At 37.9% G+C, this 12977-nt stretch overlaps 1 protein-coding gene across 2 annotated transcripts in view; it reads left to right on the forward strand.

Moving 5' to 3' along the window:
* Window positions 1-12977, forward strand: part of apba1a (amyloid beta (A4) precursor protein-binding, family A, member 1a) — a 51321-nt gene that overhangs the window by 25833 nt on the left and 12511 nt on the right. For both annotated transcript variants that reach the window (XM_042724695.1, XM_042724694.1), the window contains exon 3: window positions 5970-7639. In XM_042724695.1, coding sequence (XP_042580629.1) covers window positions 6038-7639 — 1602 coding nt within the window. In that variant the 5' untranslated portion in view covers window positions 5970-6037. The remainder of the gene's footprint in view (window positions 1-5969; window positions 7640-12977) is intronic.

Here is a 12977-nt window from a genome sequence, read left to right on the forward strand (position 1 = left end):
AGTCAGTCATTTTTCTGCAGTCTTTGAACACACCATCCTAATCAGACTGGGGAGGGGGATTCACCACAGCAACTGGAGCTGCTGCTTCCTCTGTGTGCTGCCAAAAATAATCTTCCCAAGCAGTATTTGTGTCTTGTTTTCCTGTTACAAAAAATCTAAACATCCTTGAAACAACATACAGTTACTTGAGAAGCAAAATTGTGTATGTGACTGCATGTAACTAAATTAACTAAAAATTATATTAGCATTTTTCTAATCTCATTGGCAAATTCTCATTTTCTGAAACCGTATCTATGACTGGTTTTCCAGTAAAATATATTTATACATTTACTATGTCAGAAGCAAATGACTGTAAAAATTATTTTAGAATTTGTTTTAAATGTAATTTATTGATTAAATTAGATATTTTTCTCAAACCATTGGCACATTGTTGTTCTGAAAAGGTATTACCCCTGGTTTTCCAGTGAAAATAAATAAATACACATCTTTATAATGTGAATAACAATTTCAAGGAATATATTTTAAATTAATTTAATTCACTACAAAAAATAATTCTCAAAACATTTGTCAAATTGTTACGTTCTGAAAAGATGTTATGCCTGGTTTTCCAGTAAAACTATATAACAGTAGATAGATGGATAGATGGATGGATAGATAGAAAATATATCAATCAAAATATAATAAAATAATACAATTAATTAAAACATCTTTAAAACAATGTATATTTACTTCAGAAGCGATCATTGTGAAATCATTTCATAGAACATAATTCCTTTTAAAAGTATATTAAAACATTGTTTTCTGTAACAGTATTTATCATTATTTTTCCTGTAAAAAACAAGATATATTTATGGGAGAAGCAAAATTGTTATTGTGTGGGTGCTTCTTTGCACCTGTCTTTGTGTGCATGGATGTTTTTTTTTGTTTTTTTTGGCCTCTGACTCAGATCATCAAGGTGGTTGCCCTCAGGATTTTGTGCATGTTTTGAACTAGAGACAGGAGGGAGGGGAGCTCACTGTCATTTCATTTCCTCTGGCATTCCAGTACCTTCTCACGTCTACACCAATTACTGCTGCCTTCTGATGGGTTGGGTATGTGCACGGTCACTTTTGATCACACCTCACAGGAACACGAGCACCATGACTTCTTTCTGACGTGATATCTCTAACAACATGCCATACACCGTCATGCATAGAAACAGATGTCACGTTTGCAGCAGTGACTCATGTTTCAGTAGGCCGTATGCTGCAGCATGTTTCTATCACCTCTCTCCTCTCCTCATCAGTTTAGAGACACTGCTCTTCATTCTAGGTCATCTCAAGCATTGTCTAATTCCAAATGAGAGTCTCCTGTATCATAATGCTCTAAAAATATCAAAAGTTTGGTATTTAGTGAAGACATTTGAACGAAGCTGTGTAAGTGTAAGAGCAGAGTGGAAGTGTGAAAAATCACTTATTAACATTTTGTGTAAATTTCTAATTTTACAATTTTGTTGCCGTTACAAATTAATGCTTAAAATGAAAAAAATAAATAAATAAATAATATTTACAGCTAACTAATGTGCTTATATAAAATTATAAGCTTCATATTTCTGCTTTTAAATCCTCCAAAATGGCCCCATTCACTTCTGTTGTAATCAGGGTTTATACTTTTTACTTTTTTTATTTTTATTTTTTTTATTCAGTGGCGGAAACAGGCTTCCATAGGGAACACATATTCACTATTAACTAAGAGTTTCCCCTCACTAAACTCCTAATTTGCTGCTTATTGATAATAATGGAGTTGTTTGTAGTAGTAATATTTAGGTATTGGGTAGAGTTAAGGGATCTAGAACATGTTTATGCAGAATTCTTATTCTAGAAGTGCTCTTCATTAACTGTAAGCCTTTCTACTCACCACAGGAGATTTGCTCGTTCATTCTCGTAAGTGTCTACATACCACCGCAATCGCACGTGAGCCTGGCTTTACAGAAACTCGCTGATCAGATCACAGAGACAGAGCAACAATACCCAGACTCTGTTTTAATCATTCTTAGGAACTTTAATGAAGCAAATCTCTCACATGAACTGCCTACATATAGACAGCATGTTACATGTCCCAGCAGAGACAGTAACATAGTGGATCACTGTTACACCACAATAAAGGATGCATATCACTCTGTCCCACGGTGTGAAGATATTCTGTGAAGATATCCTACCAAGACTCATTTAACTTACAACAATGACAAACCATGGTTCAATGCAAAACTCAGACAGCTCCATCAGGCCAATGAAGATGCTTACTCTCCAAGAACTGTACTTATCCAGAGTAAGCAAAAGGGCTGGCAAAAGTCACTCTGGACCCCTTACATCCAGCACACTCCCTCTTTGAACTGTTGCCGTCTGGTCGGCGCTACAGAGCACTGTGCAACAGAACAGCCAGGCACGGTAGCAGTTTCTTCCCTCAGGCAATCCATCCTATTAATACGTGACAATGATTGTGGAACACACAACACTGTTTTTACTCTTATATATTTATTAAAGGGGTCATATGACGTTGCTAAAAAAAGAACATTATTTTGTGTATTTGGTGTTAGGGCTGGGCGATATATCGAATATTAGTGATAATATCGCAATGATTTTGACGACAATGTAAAATTTTACTGCTCTACACGCCTCTTCTACGCAAGCTTTCATGAGTGCGGTTGCCAGATATCAAGAGTTCAAATCCCTGAATCAGGACTTCGCTGTTAATTAGATAGATTTTTTTCCTGGTGTTTTGCTTCTTTTAAGCAATCTGGCAACCATGCGCAGCCAAACACTCACTCCTCATTGCGGAAGCACCGCCGCAGATGATCTGAAAAACAAACAAGCTGGAGTTTAGCAATCTAAATGAAAGCATCATTCAGCTGTCTGTGTTCTGTCATGAGATCTCGAATGTACTGTTTGCGATTGTGGTCGCTGTATAAATGCACATACTCAATTGCTGTTGTGTGAGCAGAGAAACATAGGCTATGGCAATGTGGAATTACTAATAGGAATTTCATTGTTATAATATTTTTCATTTGTTTTACCAGTTTTCATAATATAGACAGAGAGAGTGTATAAGTCTTTGGTATTAATTTATATATGTGTGTTTTATTTTTTATATATATATATATATATATATATATATATATATATATGTATAAGAAATACCTATGTGCTTCAGCAAATAGCTACCCATCTGAGAGGGGTTTTAGTGCCAGTGGGAACATAGTTTTATGCCACATAGCTTCTCTTAAACCAGACAGTAGACAGACTTGTGTTCTTAGCTAAAAACCTGTAAATACTTATCCCAGTTTAATTTTTTCCTCCAGTTGCACAGTGTAAATTGTGAATTGCATGCACTAAAAAAGTTGACAGAATGCACTTTCTGTACTTGTTTTGTACTTCTTGAGTTACATATACATATGTTCATTTAATAAAAAGCGGTAAATGATCACTTGGTCTTGAGTTTTTTTATTATTTAAAATGCAAATGCAACCATATCGAGATATATATCGAATATCGTAAAAAATGTTGAAAGTTATCGAGATATAATTATTTTATATATATCGCCCAGCACTATTTGGTATAATGAAATGTGTCTATGCGGTTTAAGGTTCAAAAAGCACATTATTTTCCTCATACTGTACATTATTATTTCTCCTCTATGCCTGCCTTTCTGAAACACATTGATTTTTACAAAGCTCATCTTTCTGAAAAGCGAGGTGTGCTCTGATTTGCCAAATATCCAGTGCGTTGTGATTTGCTGAATACCTCAAACGTGTGACGGAAATGTTACGCCCTCACCATACTGTGATGCCGTGTCCCGGTGTAACGAGACAAAACCAATAAAACCCATTACAAATGAGACATTTGTAGCATCCAGTGGGGACATAATTACGGATTATAATGACTTATACTGTCTTTTTACGTGTTGTGTTGCATTGTGCCGCGTAAACATAAAACCATGTCTGCATTTGTGATCGGAGAAATGACAAACAACTAGCACTGCTCTACACTGCTCAAAACTCACGTTTGAATCGTCAGTGGCAAATTCTTTAAGTATGAAAATGTACTTACTGCCTGTGAGTCAGCATTATTCATCAGAACACCAGCACTGTTCTCACAAAAAAAGAAAGCCGACGAGTGCTTATCGGAATCAACTAAATGCTGAATTTTCAAAAGTATGTGAAATAATTGAAGTTTGCGGCATAGAATCTTTAAAATATGTCCGAGAGTTTTACACACCAGTCTGTTATTGTGGCGACATTTCCACTACTTGAAAAGTGACGATGAACGAAACGAACTGTGATTGGTTGTTTGACGTGTCGGTCAAATGGCCTCATGGGCGGGCCTTGGCCAATTAAAGCTGCAATGAATTCCAGACTTTCAGTCTGAAGCTTCTGTCATGAAAACAAATTCTTTGTATGTGTAAACAAACATGGCAATAAAGCTCATTCTAATTCTAATATGCACTTTATCAGTACTAATAAACAGTCAATAGTCAACAGTCAATTGCTAGTAATATTGTAAAAATATTGTGAAAATAGTGAATCGTGTTCGCTAATCTAAAGTGTTACCCTTTTTTGTGGTAAGGAATGTTGTGTCACAAATATATTTGTGACAATTGAGCTTTGGTATTAAACTGGAAAATTCCTTGAAATCATCCTTGTTAGAGCACTACCACTAAAATATCAGAATAATTTTTAAAAATAAATTTGACTAAATTTATATAAATTTCAACTTGACTAATCAGCTAGTTGTCAACTAGTTGACCATCCTGCCCATCCCTATTTTGAGAACCTCCTCTTTTGTTCACAACAATATGTCACTGTACCCTACTCTACTCTGGCGTGGTTTGTATAAGTAGGTCACATGTAGTCTAGTCTAGATAATAGTGCTGTCTTTCACTTGTACAGAATGTACATGAATACCCTCAGGAGCTCATTCAGACATGTGTTAATGTGAAAACATGAGCAGTCAGATAGCTTGACAAGAGTTTGAATGTGAGTTCTTTTATTAAATTGATTGTGTTATCTTATTCACCTTATTTTATGATGCTTACCATCTCATAGCTGATGTTGATAGGAGTTATAAGAGGTATGAAAGTGGATTGCTTAGGGGTTTTGTACAGCTCTTTGTATTTCTAGCTGTTGTGTATGTATAACTTGTGAGCTCAAAGTAAAGGCAGGTAGAAATACATCCACTACCATACATAATTTCCTTAAATTAATTGATTTTGACTGAATGTAGGAGCATTTCACTGATTGGTGCATGTGTGAATATTCTCATATCTTTGTACATCAACTACAGTACAGAGGTACTTGATATGTTGTAGCATAGTAAATGTCACTATGAATAAAACATCTGCTAAAACAAGGTTAATGATGGAGTTTTCCACTGGTAATTGTTTAGAAATTTGATTGGAGGTGAACCAATTTTAATTCACATTGGAAACATAGAATCTAATGAAGCCCAGACAAGTGCCCCAAGCATATTATGATACTTAATGACATTTTGTGTTAGGCATCTGACTGGAGTATATCAGAGTATTTATTTCTTGTGGTATCTCATAAATTCTGTACACCTTCATACAGGCAGAAAGCACATTATGTTAAGATCAAGTAAAATGCTGTTTTAAATACTTTAACAAGTACTGTAAGAAGTACCTTTTTATGATTTTGTTATTTCCATATTTTAGTGTCTCATTTTTAATGTTTTTGTAAAACCTGTGTGAAAAATTAAACAGGTTTTGCAAATAAAAAAATATTTATTTATTTATTTTAAATAAAAACATTTTCCAAGAGTACTATTTATTTCTTTGTATGTAATACCTGAGAGAAAAAAACTACATAAAACTATTTAATACCTGAGTGCACCTTTAATGGACTGCTTCAATGATCTTGCTCACCGAGTTGTTACTGTTTCAAGGTATATATCTGTTTTTTGTTTGTATTTCTACAGGTGGTGCTTGAGTGGAGTCCTACTGGGAGAAGTAATGCTCTTTGTGTAGACTTTCCCCTATTCCAATCATGAGCCACCAGGAGGCGCCGCATGGCCAGGAGTTGAGAGAGGCAGCTGAGGCAGACTTGGAGCGCCGGGGCCCCGAGGGCCAGCAGCCCCCCTCATCCCACCGTAGACGTCACGACAATGGAGATAGCAGCTCCCGCTCCGGTCGACCCCGCAACCACCACAGCAACCACGGTACAGAGAATAACCACTACCAGTCCCACCAGCAGGGGGCCCCACGCTACCGTAGGTATGAGGGATCTAATGGAGGGACAAACCGCACACGTGCTGCGAGAAGAACTGTGGAAGAAGGTGACACTGAGCAGCAACCCATTCAGCAGCCCATACCAAGACCTGCAGTGACACGCTACCGCAGACAGGGAGACAACGAGGCCCGAATCTGGGCTCAGCAACAGAGACAGCGACAGCGGGAGAGGCAGCAGAGAGATGCAGAGAGAGCCGAGCAGCAGAGGCTGGAACATCAACAGCATCTTGTCTCACCTACACAAGCCATGCCGCCCAGTAGAGAGCCGGAGGAAGCTGAGGAAGACGAAGGCGATGGAGGCAGTGCTTTAGCCCGATCTGCCAGCACTGAGAGCGGCTTCCACAACCACACAGACCGGGCAGAGGGGGATGCAGTCATGGTCCTGGAAGCAGAGCCCGAAGACGAAAGCACGTACGGCATCCCGCTTCGCCCGGAATCGGAGGAGTACACAGAGAGCGCAGAGTCAGAGCAACAGCACGGTGGTCCAGCTTACCTCCAACCCCAATACCCCCCTCAGCCTCCGCCGCTACCTCGAGAGCCCCTACCCAATGCTGAGAGGCCCCATGATGCAGAGACGCTAAACCCCAACTACTCTAATTATGTTTACACTCAACCCATGTACCGCAGTCCCACCGGAGAAGGAGAGGCCCGTGAAGGTGGAGCAACAGAAGATGAGCCGTACTCTGAGCCCTACGCTGAATACACCCTTCAGGAGCACGTTTATGAGGAAATCACGGACACCCCCTCAACCAAAGCCGAGGGACAGACTCCGCAACAATGCAGGGCAGAGTTCAGGCTCTTCGATCGTGACCTCTACCAGCAACAGGAGGCCGTTGGGTCCAGGCTCCACCACTACGATGAGCGATCCGACGGAGAGTCAGACAGTCCCGAAAAGGAAGCAGAGTTTGCCCCATACCCCCGTGCTGACAGCTGTGAACAGGATGAGGACATTGACCAGATCGTGGCAGAGGTGAAGGAGAGTCTGAGCTCACAGAGCCTGGAACGTGTCGCCATGGGCCTAGACAAGGATGGGATTGAAGAAGAAGAGTGGCCTGAGTCAGAGTCCCATGGTCAAATGGACGAAATCAAACCCAATGAGCCAATGGGCGAAAGAGAGGGTGTAGAACAGCCCCTTAGAAGTCCCTCAGAAGAGCCAGCTCCAGCTGTAAAGAGTGGTCGTGAGAAGAGAGATGCAATCTCACTGGCTATTAAGGACATTAAAGAGGCAATAGAGGAGGTGAAGACAAGGACGGTCCGTTCGCCCTACACGCCAGACGAGCCCAAAGAACCCATCTGGGTAATGAGGCAGGACCTGAGTCCTACGGCAGAATCTGAGCTGCAGCCGTCTTTGGGGGCTGATGTGAGTATGAGCTGTACCATGTTCTTTTGATGCTTTGCAGTTTATGTTATGTAGCATCATCACTGTTGTTTTTACAGTTTTATTTTTGTAGTAGAATCTTGCTTACAAAGTTGCACTTTAAGGGACAGTTCACCTAAAAAAAAGAAAAATTCTGCCACCATATACTCCTTCAAAGCCCATAGGACTTTGGTTAACCTTTGAAACACTAATGAAGATATCTTTAATAAAACCTGAGAGGTTTCTGTCCCTCCATTGAAAGTCCATGTTACAAAACTTGAAACATGAAGGCCTGTTTATCATATAAAGCGATCAAAACTCATCATGGGACTTGATGTTAATCACTCAACTCAAATGGATTCATTTTATGACACCTTTACTACCTTTTTGGATCTTGGTTACCTGGACTTTCGATGGCAGGACAGAAAACTCTCAGGTGTCATTAAAAATATTTGAATTTGTGTTTTAAAGGGTTTGTTTACTCAAAATGAAAATTAATTACTCACCCTCATGCCATTCCAAACCCGTACGACCTTCATTCATAATCACAAATTAAGATATTTTTAATGAAATCTGAGATATTTTTGACCCACCATAGACAGCAAGGGTACTTAACGTACTTACAGACTGATTCAGAACAGCCGGTGTTGTAGTCTTCTCTCCCATGATCAGGAAACAGTCCTCATCCTCAATAAAATGTGCTGCACACATCAGAATATTTGGGTTGAACTGTTCTAGAACAGTGTTGTAAATACAACTTAACCACTGATTTCTAGTTGTGTCCTCTTTTGGAAGGCCGAACGAAGTATTTTCGCTTTCACAATGAAACAGCGTCTCCACAACATGGCGCTGGCGGCAACAATACCACAGCAAGAATCAAAGTTATGCCTTCTTTCTTAGCATTAACATTTGGGCGGTGTTATGCAAATCTTCCCACATCATGACGTAGACATGTGGGGGCATGTTTAAACGAGGCATTTTAGGAGAGCGTGGACAAGTCTTAACTTTTATTAAGAATATCTCTTTGGCTTTGGGACTTTAGTCTTTGCAACTTTAGGGATCTTATCTATTCACGAACAGCTTGTAACACTCCAAAGAAAAAGGAAAACTTGAAATCACATCATATGACCCCTTTAAGGACATGATATGAGAGATGTGTCACAGAAGCCCAAGAGCAGGTTACATTTCTAGACTTGTCTGCGACTCCTGCAGTCATGCAGTGTAAAAAATTTTTGATGTCCTTTGGATTTGAAGTTGTAAAGTATGTGGGCAGAATTATTCTGACTGAAACTGAACTTGTAAATTAAAAAAATATATAAGTCCTGTCATTGTTAATAACAAACTGCCTTTAAATCTAATATCACAAAATTAAATAGCAAAAAGAAACCAGTTTCACAAACGTTCCATTTCCAGCCCTCTGCAACTGGGTTTGGCTCAGTTTTGTTGGTTAGCATGGGTAGCTTGGCCGTGCTGGTAGATGCTGAAGACAGTTTCTCCATTAATGTTTATTTAATTTTAGGTCTATATTCTGACAAAATAATAAATGATTTGAAATAAATATCTGAATCATTAATATGTCATTATATAATATTAGTGCTAGGCAGTTAGACCAAAAATCTTTATCACAATTTCTTTTTGTTTTTTTGTTTTTTGTTTTTTTTTAGGATTCTGTTGGTTTTATCACGGTTTATCACAGTTTGTCCCTGACTGTGCCTTTATATGAATCATGCATTGATTTATATGAATCATGCACAGACTGCATGAAAAAGTTGGAGAACCACTTCATTATAACCACAATCCAAACAAACATGCCATATTATAATATGAGGAGTTTGTAGGGCTGTGACGATACACTAATCTGCCGATTCAATACTTTCTCTATTCTTGTGTGCCGATTCAATATATATTAAAATTATATAACTATTGCGATTTGATATTACAATTTATTATGATTTTTGTTTGCTTATCAAAGACTAGACGATGGAAAATACTTGATTATACCCTTAAAAGAGACTGTATATGATGAGTCATATTAACAAAAACAATGCATCACATCTTTCTGAACTTTTATTTCAGGAGCATACACATACACAGTGTATTTAAATGACCCTGAACCATAAAACCATAAAACTTGAACAATGTTCAACAAAATGAGTAGAAAAAATACTTTCTGAAATAAAATAATGTTCTATGTTACTTGCATAACGTTTTAGTCACGTTTTCCCGGCAGTGTGTAAAATCCAAAGTGTTTCTACACTTGGAATTTAAAACATGAAGGTGCAGAAAGAATTCTGGAAGAAGTTTGATCATCTGCCTCCATTATGGTTTCGCTTTCTCGTGATGGCTTGAAACGTATATGACGTCATCTAATGCAGCGCCACTGCGCACGCAGAACAATCATTGTATTACATCAAAGCACCAGAGAACAGACGGCTCTGCATGATTTCGAATCGCCCTCGCAGTGCTTTGATGTTATACGCCGATCATCTGTGCGGTGCTGCAATTCGAACATGCCCTTACATTTCACCCTCTGTTGGAATTAAAAAGTGCTAACTTCTTAGGAAAAGTAAAATAATTAAATATAAATCGATTCTGAGGTAAACCAATCGATTTTTAAATCATTTTAAAAATATTTGCAATAGTTAGGTGGCGCTTATGGAATAGCAGCGAAAGAAAGTTTCCTTGGTTACTGTTTTAAACAAAGCAGATCTGTGCTTTTAAATACTACATTAATATGCATAAAGTATGAATGGAGGTAAGATAAAAAAGAAAATACCATCTGAACTTTTCTGAGGACAGTCAGTTTCCTTCAGAGATACATTCATATAAACCCCCCACTCCCAATTCAGTATTTAGGATTTTCTTCCTTCTTCCAATATTTAACCAGTGACCTCGCTTTGCCTGCTATAATATTTTCTCTTTGCATTCGTCTTCAGCATCACTAGCTTATGTTAACGGCTGTTTACAGTAGGTTTATTTGCCCAGTCAAAGAATTAGTTGTGTGTTATTAATAGTTGTCTAACCATTGGTCAGAAGTGTATGCAGTTAACATTCAATTCACAAGGTTGTGTACATTGCTTAGCCACTTGTATCTTTATGCAGTTTCTTTAAAATTCATACTGTATACATAATTTAAACCAGTTTACCATTTGTACCAGTATATTGCCCAGCACAATATAATAGTACTTTATTAGTATTTGTTTGTTTACCAGTTTATTTATAATTTATCAGTGCCTAATTTTTAAAAACCTACTTAAAAATATGAAATGGATATTTTCCCCTGTCTGCTATCAATAGTTAAGGGTGAAACAACACTGGATGAGACAATGCTGCTCAGTCTATTTGCTCCAGCAAACATAGCAATGTTTTAAAAGCACCATAGAGCCAAAGTGTTCACAGTTTTCAGGGAAACCAGCCTACAAACGGCTTATTTAAAGATTATATCTGCACATAAAGCAAGGAATAGAAGAAAGTTTTGTCATGGAGAACATTTGGTTGAATAGGGTAATTAGGTCTATGTGACTTAATGTAATTTACTTTCGATTAAATATTTGTAGCAGGGGCAGCAAATAACAAAAACGATCTCTAAGGGAAGACGTGTACAATTACATTGTTGTTCTGCTCGGCTGAAACAGCCCTGCTTTGTGAATCGCATCATTCCTCTGGTCGTGACTTCACTCTTTCACTCTTCTTTTCTGGAGAGGATGGTGACACACGCTAGTGTCTGTCTCATGAGTGGTGCCTGCCACGGCACCGGACAAATTGCATGTCTCTAGAAAATGAAGACTGCTCGCACTCATAGAACGGATCTCCTTTTCCGTGGCCTGGAGGGCTCATCTGTATTCTGTGAGTGCTACACATGACCAGCGTGTGCAAATGAAGCTGTCCTGCTCCTCAGCCACAACAGACGTTGTCTGAACAGTGCAGAGAGAGCAAGATGAGCTCTCTGTATAAGGCAACAAAATTACCATGCCTTTACTTGATTTACTTTGCTCTCTCTCTTGCTCTTTATATCATCCCTCCTTTTTTTCTTCCCATTAGCTGTGATAAGTATTACCCATTTTATTAACATAATGAGTAGATCTCATTCAAGTGTGCCTACGGTTGGTATTAACTTAATGCTATCATCTCATGATATGTGCTTGAGATTTTTGATATCTTTTTTTTTTTTCATTTACATAATTAATAGATTCAGTGCTGCCTAATTTTACTCAATCACAGTTGAATCAGTCACATTGCCTATTACCAACACAATACAGAAATAAACATACTCTGTCTCACTAAACAAACAACGCAAAGCCCAGCTCCTCTGTTACCTATTTCGACAGTGTTAATTAATCACCATTGTTTGTCTGAGCAGTATTCATGAGCACAAGGCCTCGTTTGGAAGCAGTTCTTTGGGATCGAGGGCTTTTGGCAGTCTGATGAGAGTGAACATTTCCTTGTGCATTCAGAGAAAAAGTAAAGAATTGCACTTAATTGAAAACTCCCATTGGGAGTTTAAAGAAAACACCAGCCACCACCCACTGCAATTATGCTGAATTTGTAAATGATTGTGCTGATGATATATTTTCAGGGTTTATGTGTAGCTTATTATTTTTGCACTCATATAGCACAACATATTTGTATTCAGGTCACTGTAGAGATTGCGTTTCCTATAGTTCCTATATTTGTAGTACTACAAAGCTTTAGATTTAGTTTATTTTTTGTTTATTTCAGTTTTAGTTTTAGTAATTGTATCACTTAAATTTAGAACTGTTGCTTTTTCACCTAAGGGTTGGAGTTGACAGATTCCACAAAAAATCGCATAGTGTATGATGGGCACAGACTCCATTTTTTTTGGCTTCAGACTCTGAATCCATCCAGTCAGAGGATATCAAATTTCCACTACTGGAAATTTCAGACTTTTTACTAATTATATTATTAGTTAACAATCTATTAGCTAAAAAGTTAATTTGATCAACATGAGTTTCATGAATTAGTTTGGTGTGTGTTTATTTATTGACAGCAGCAGTCAAACTCCAACCTGGTGATCTCCAGCATGTTTTGAGATGAACCAAAGTGCATCTTCAAAAGTTCAAAATCTATTTTTAAAATACTCATGTTTGATTCATGACCCAGAAATAAAGCAGCATCCTAAATGTTTCTCATTCATTTCATATCATAACATTTCCTATGTTTTAAAATAAAAAACCATGAGTGATTCTCAACTTCTCCGAACTAAAAAATGATCATCTTCATGGTCTTTGTTCTGATCAATGTAAACAATTTCCTGGATATTTTCAGGGAGTGTTAAACAGTCAAGAATTTTCCAGATATCCCAGAATACCCATTAAAGTTG

The sequence above is a fragment of the Cyprinus carpio genome, chromosome B5, assembly GCF_018340385.1.
Source record: "Cyprinus carpio isolate SPL01 chromosome B5, ASM1834038v1, whole genome shotgun sequence".
Taxonomy (NCBI): Eukaryota; Metazoa; Chordata; class Actinopteri; order Cypriniformes; family Cyprinidae; genus Cyprinus; species Cyprinus carpio.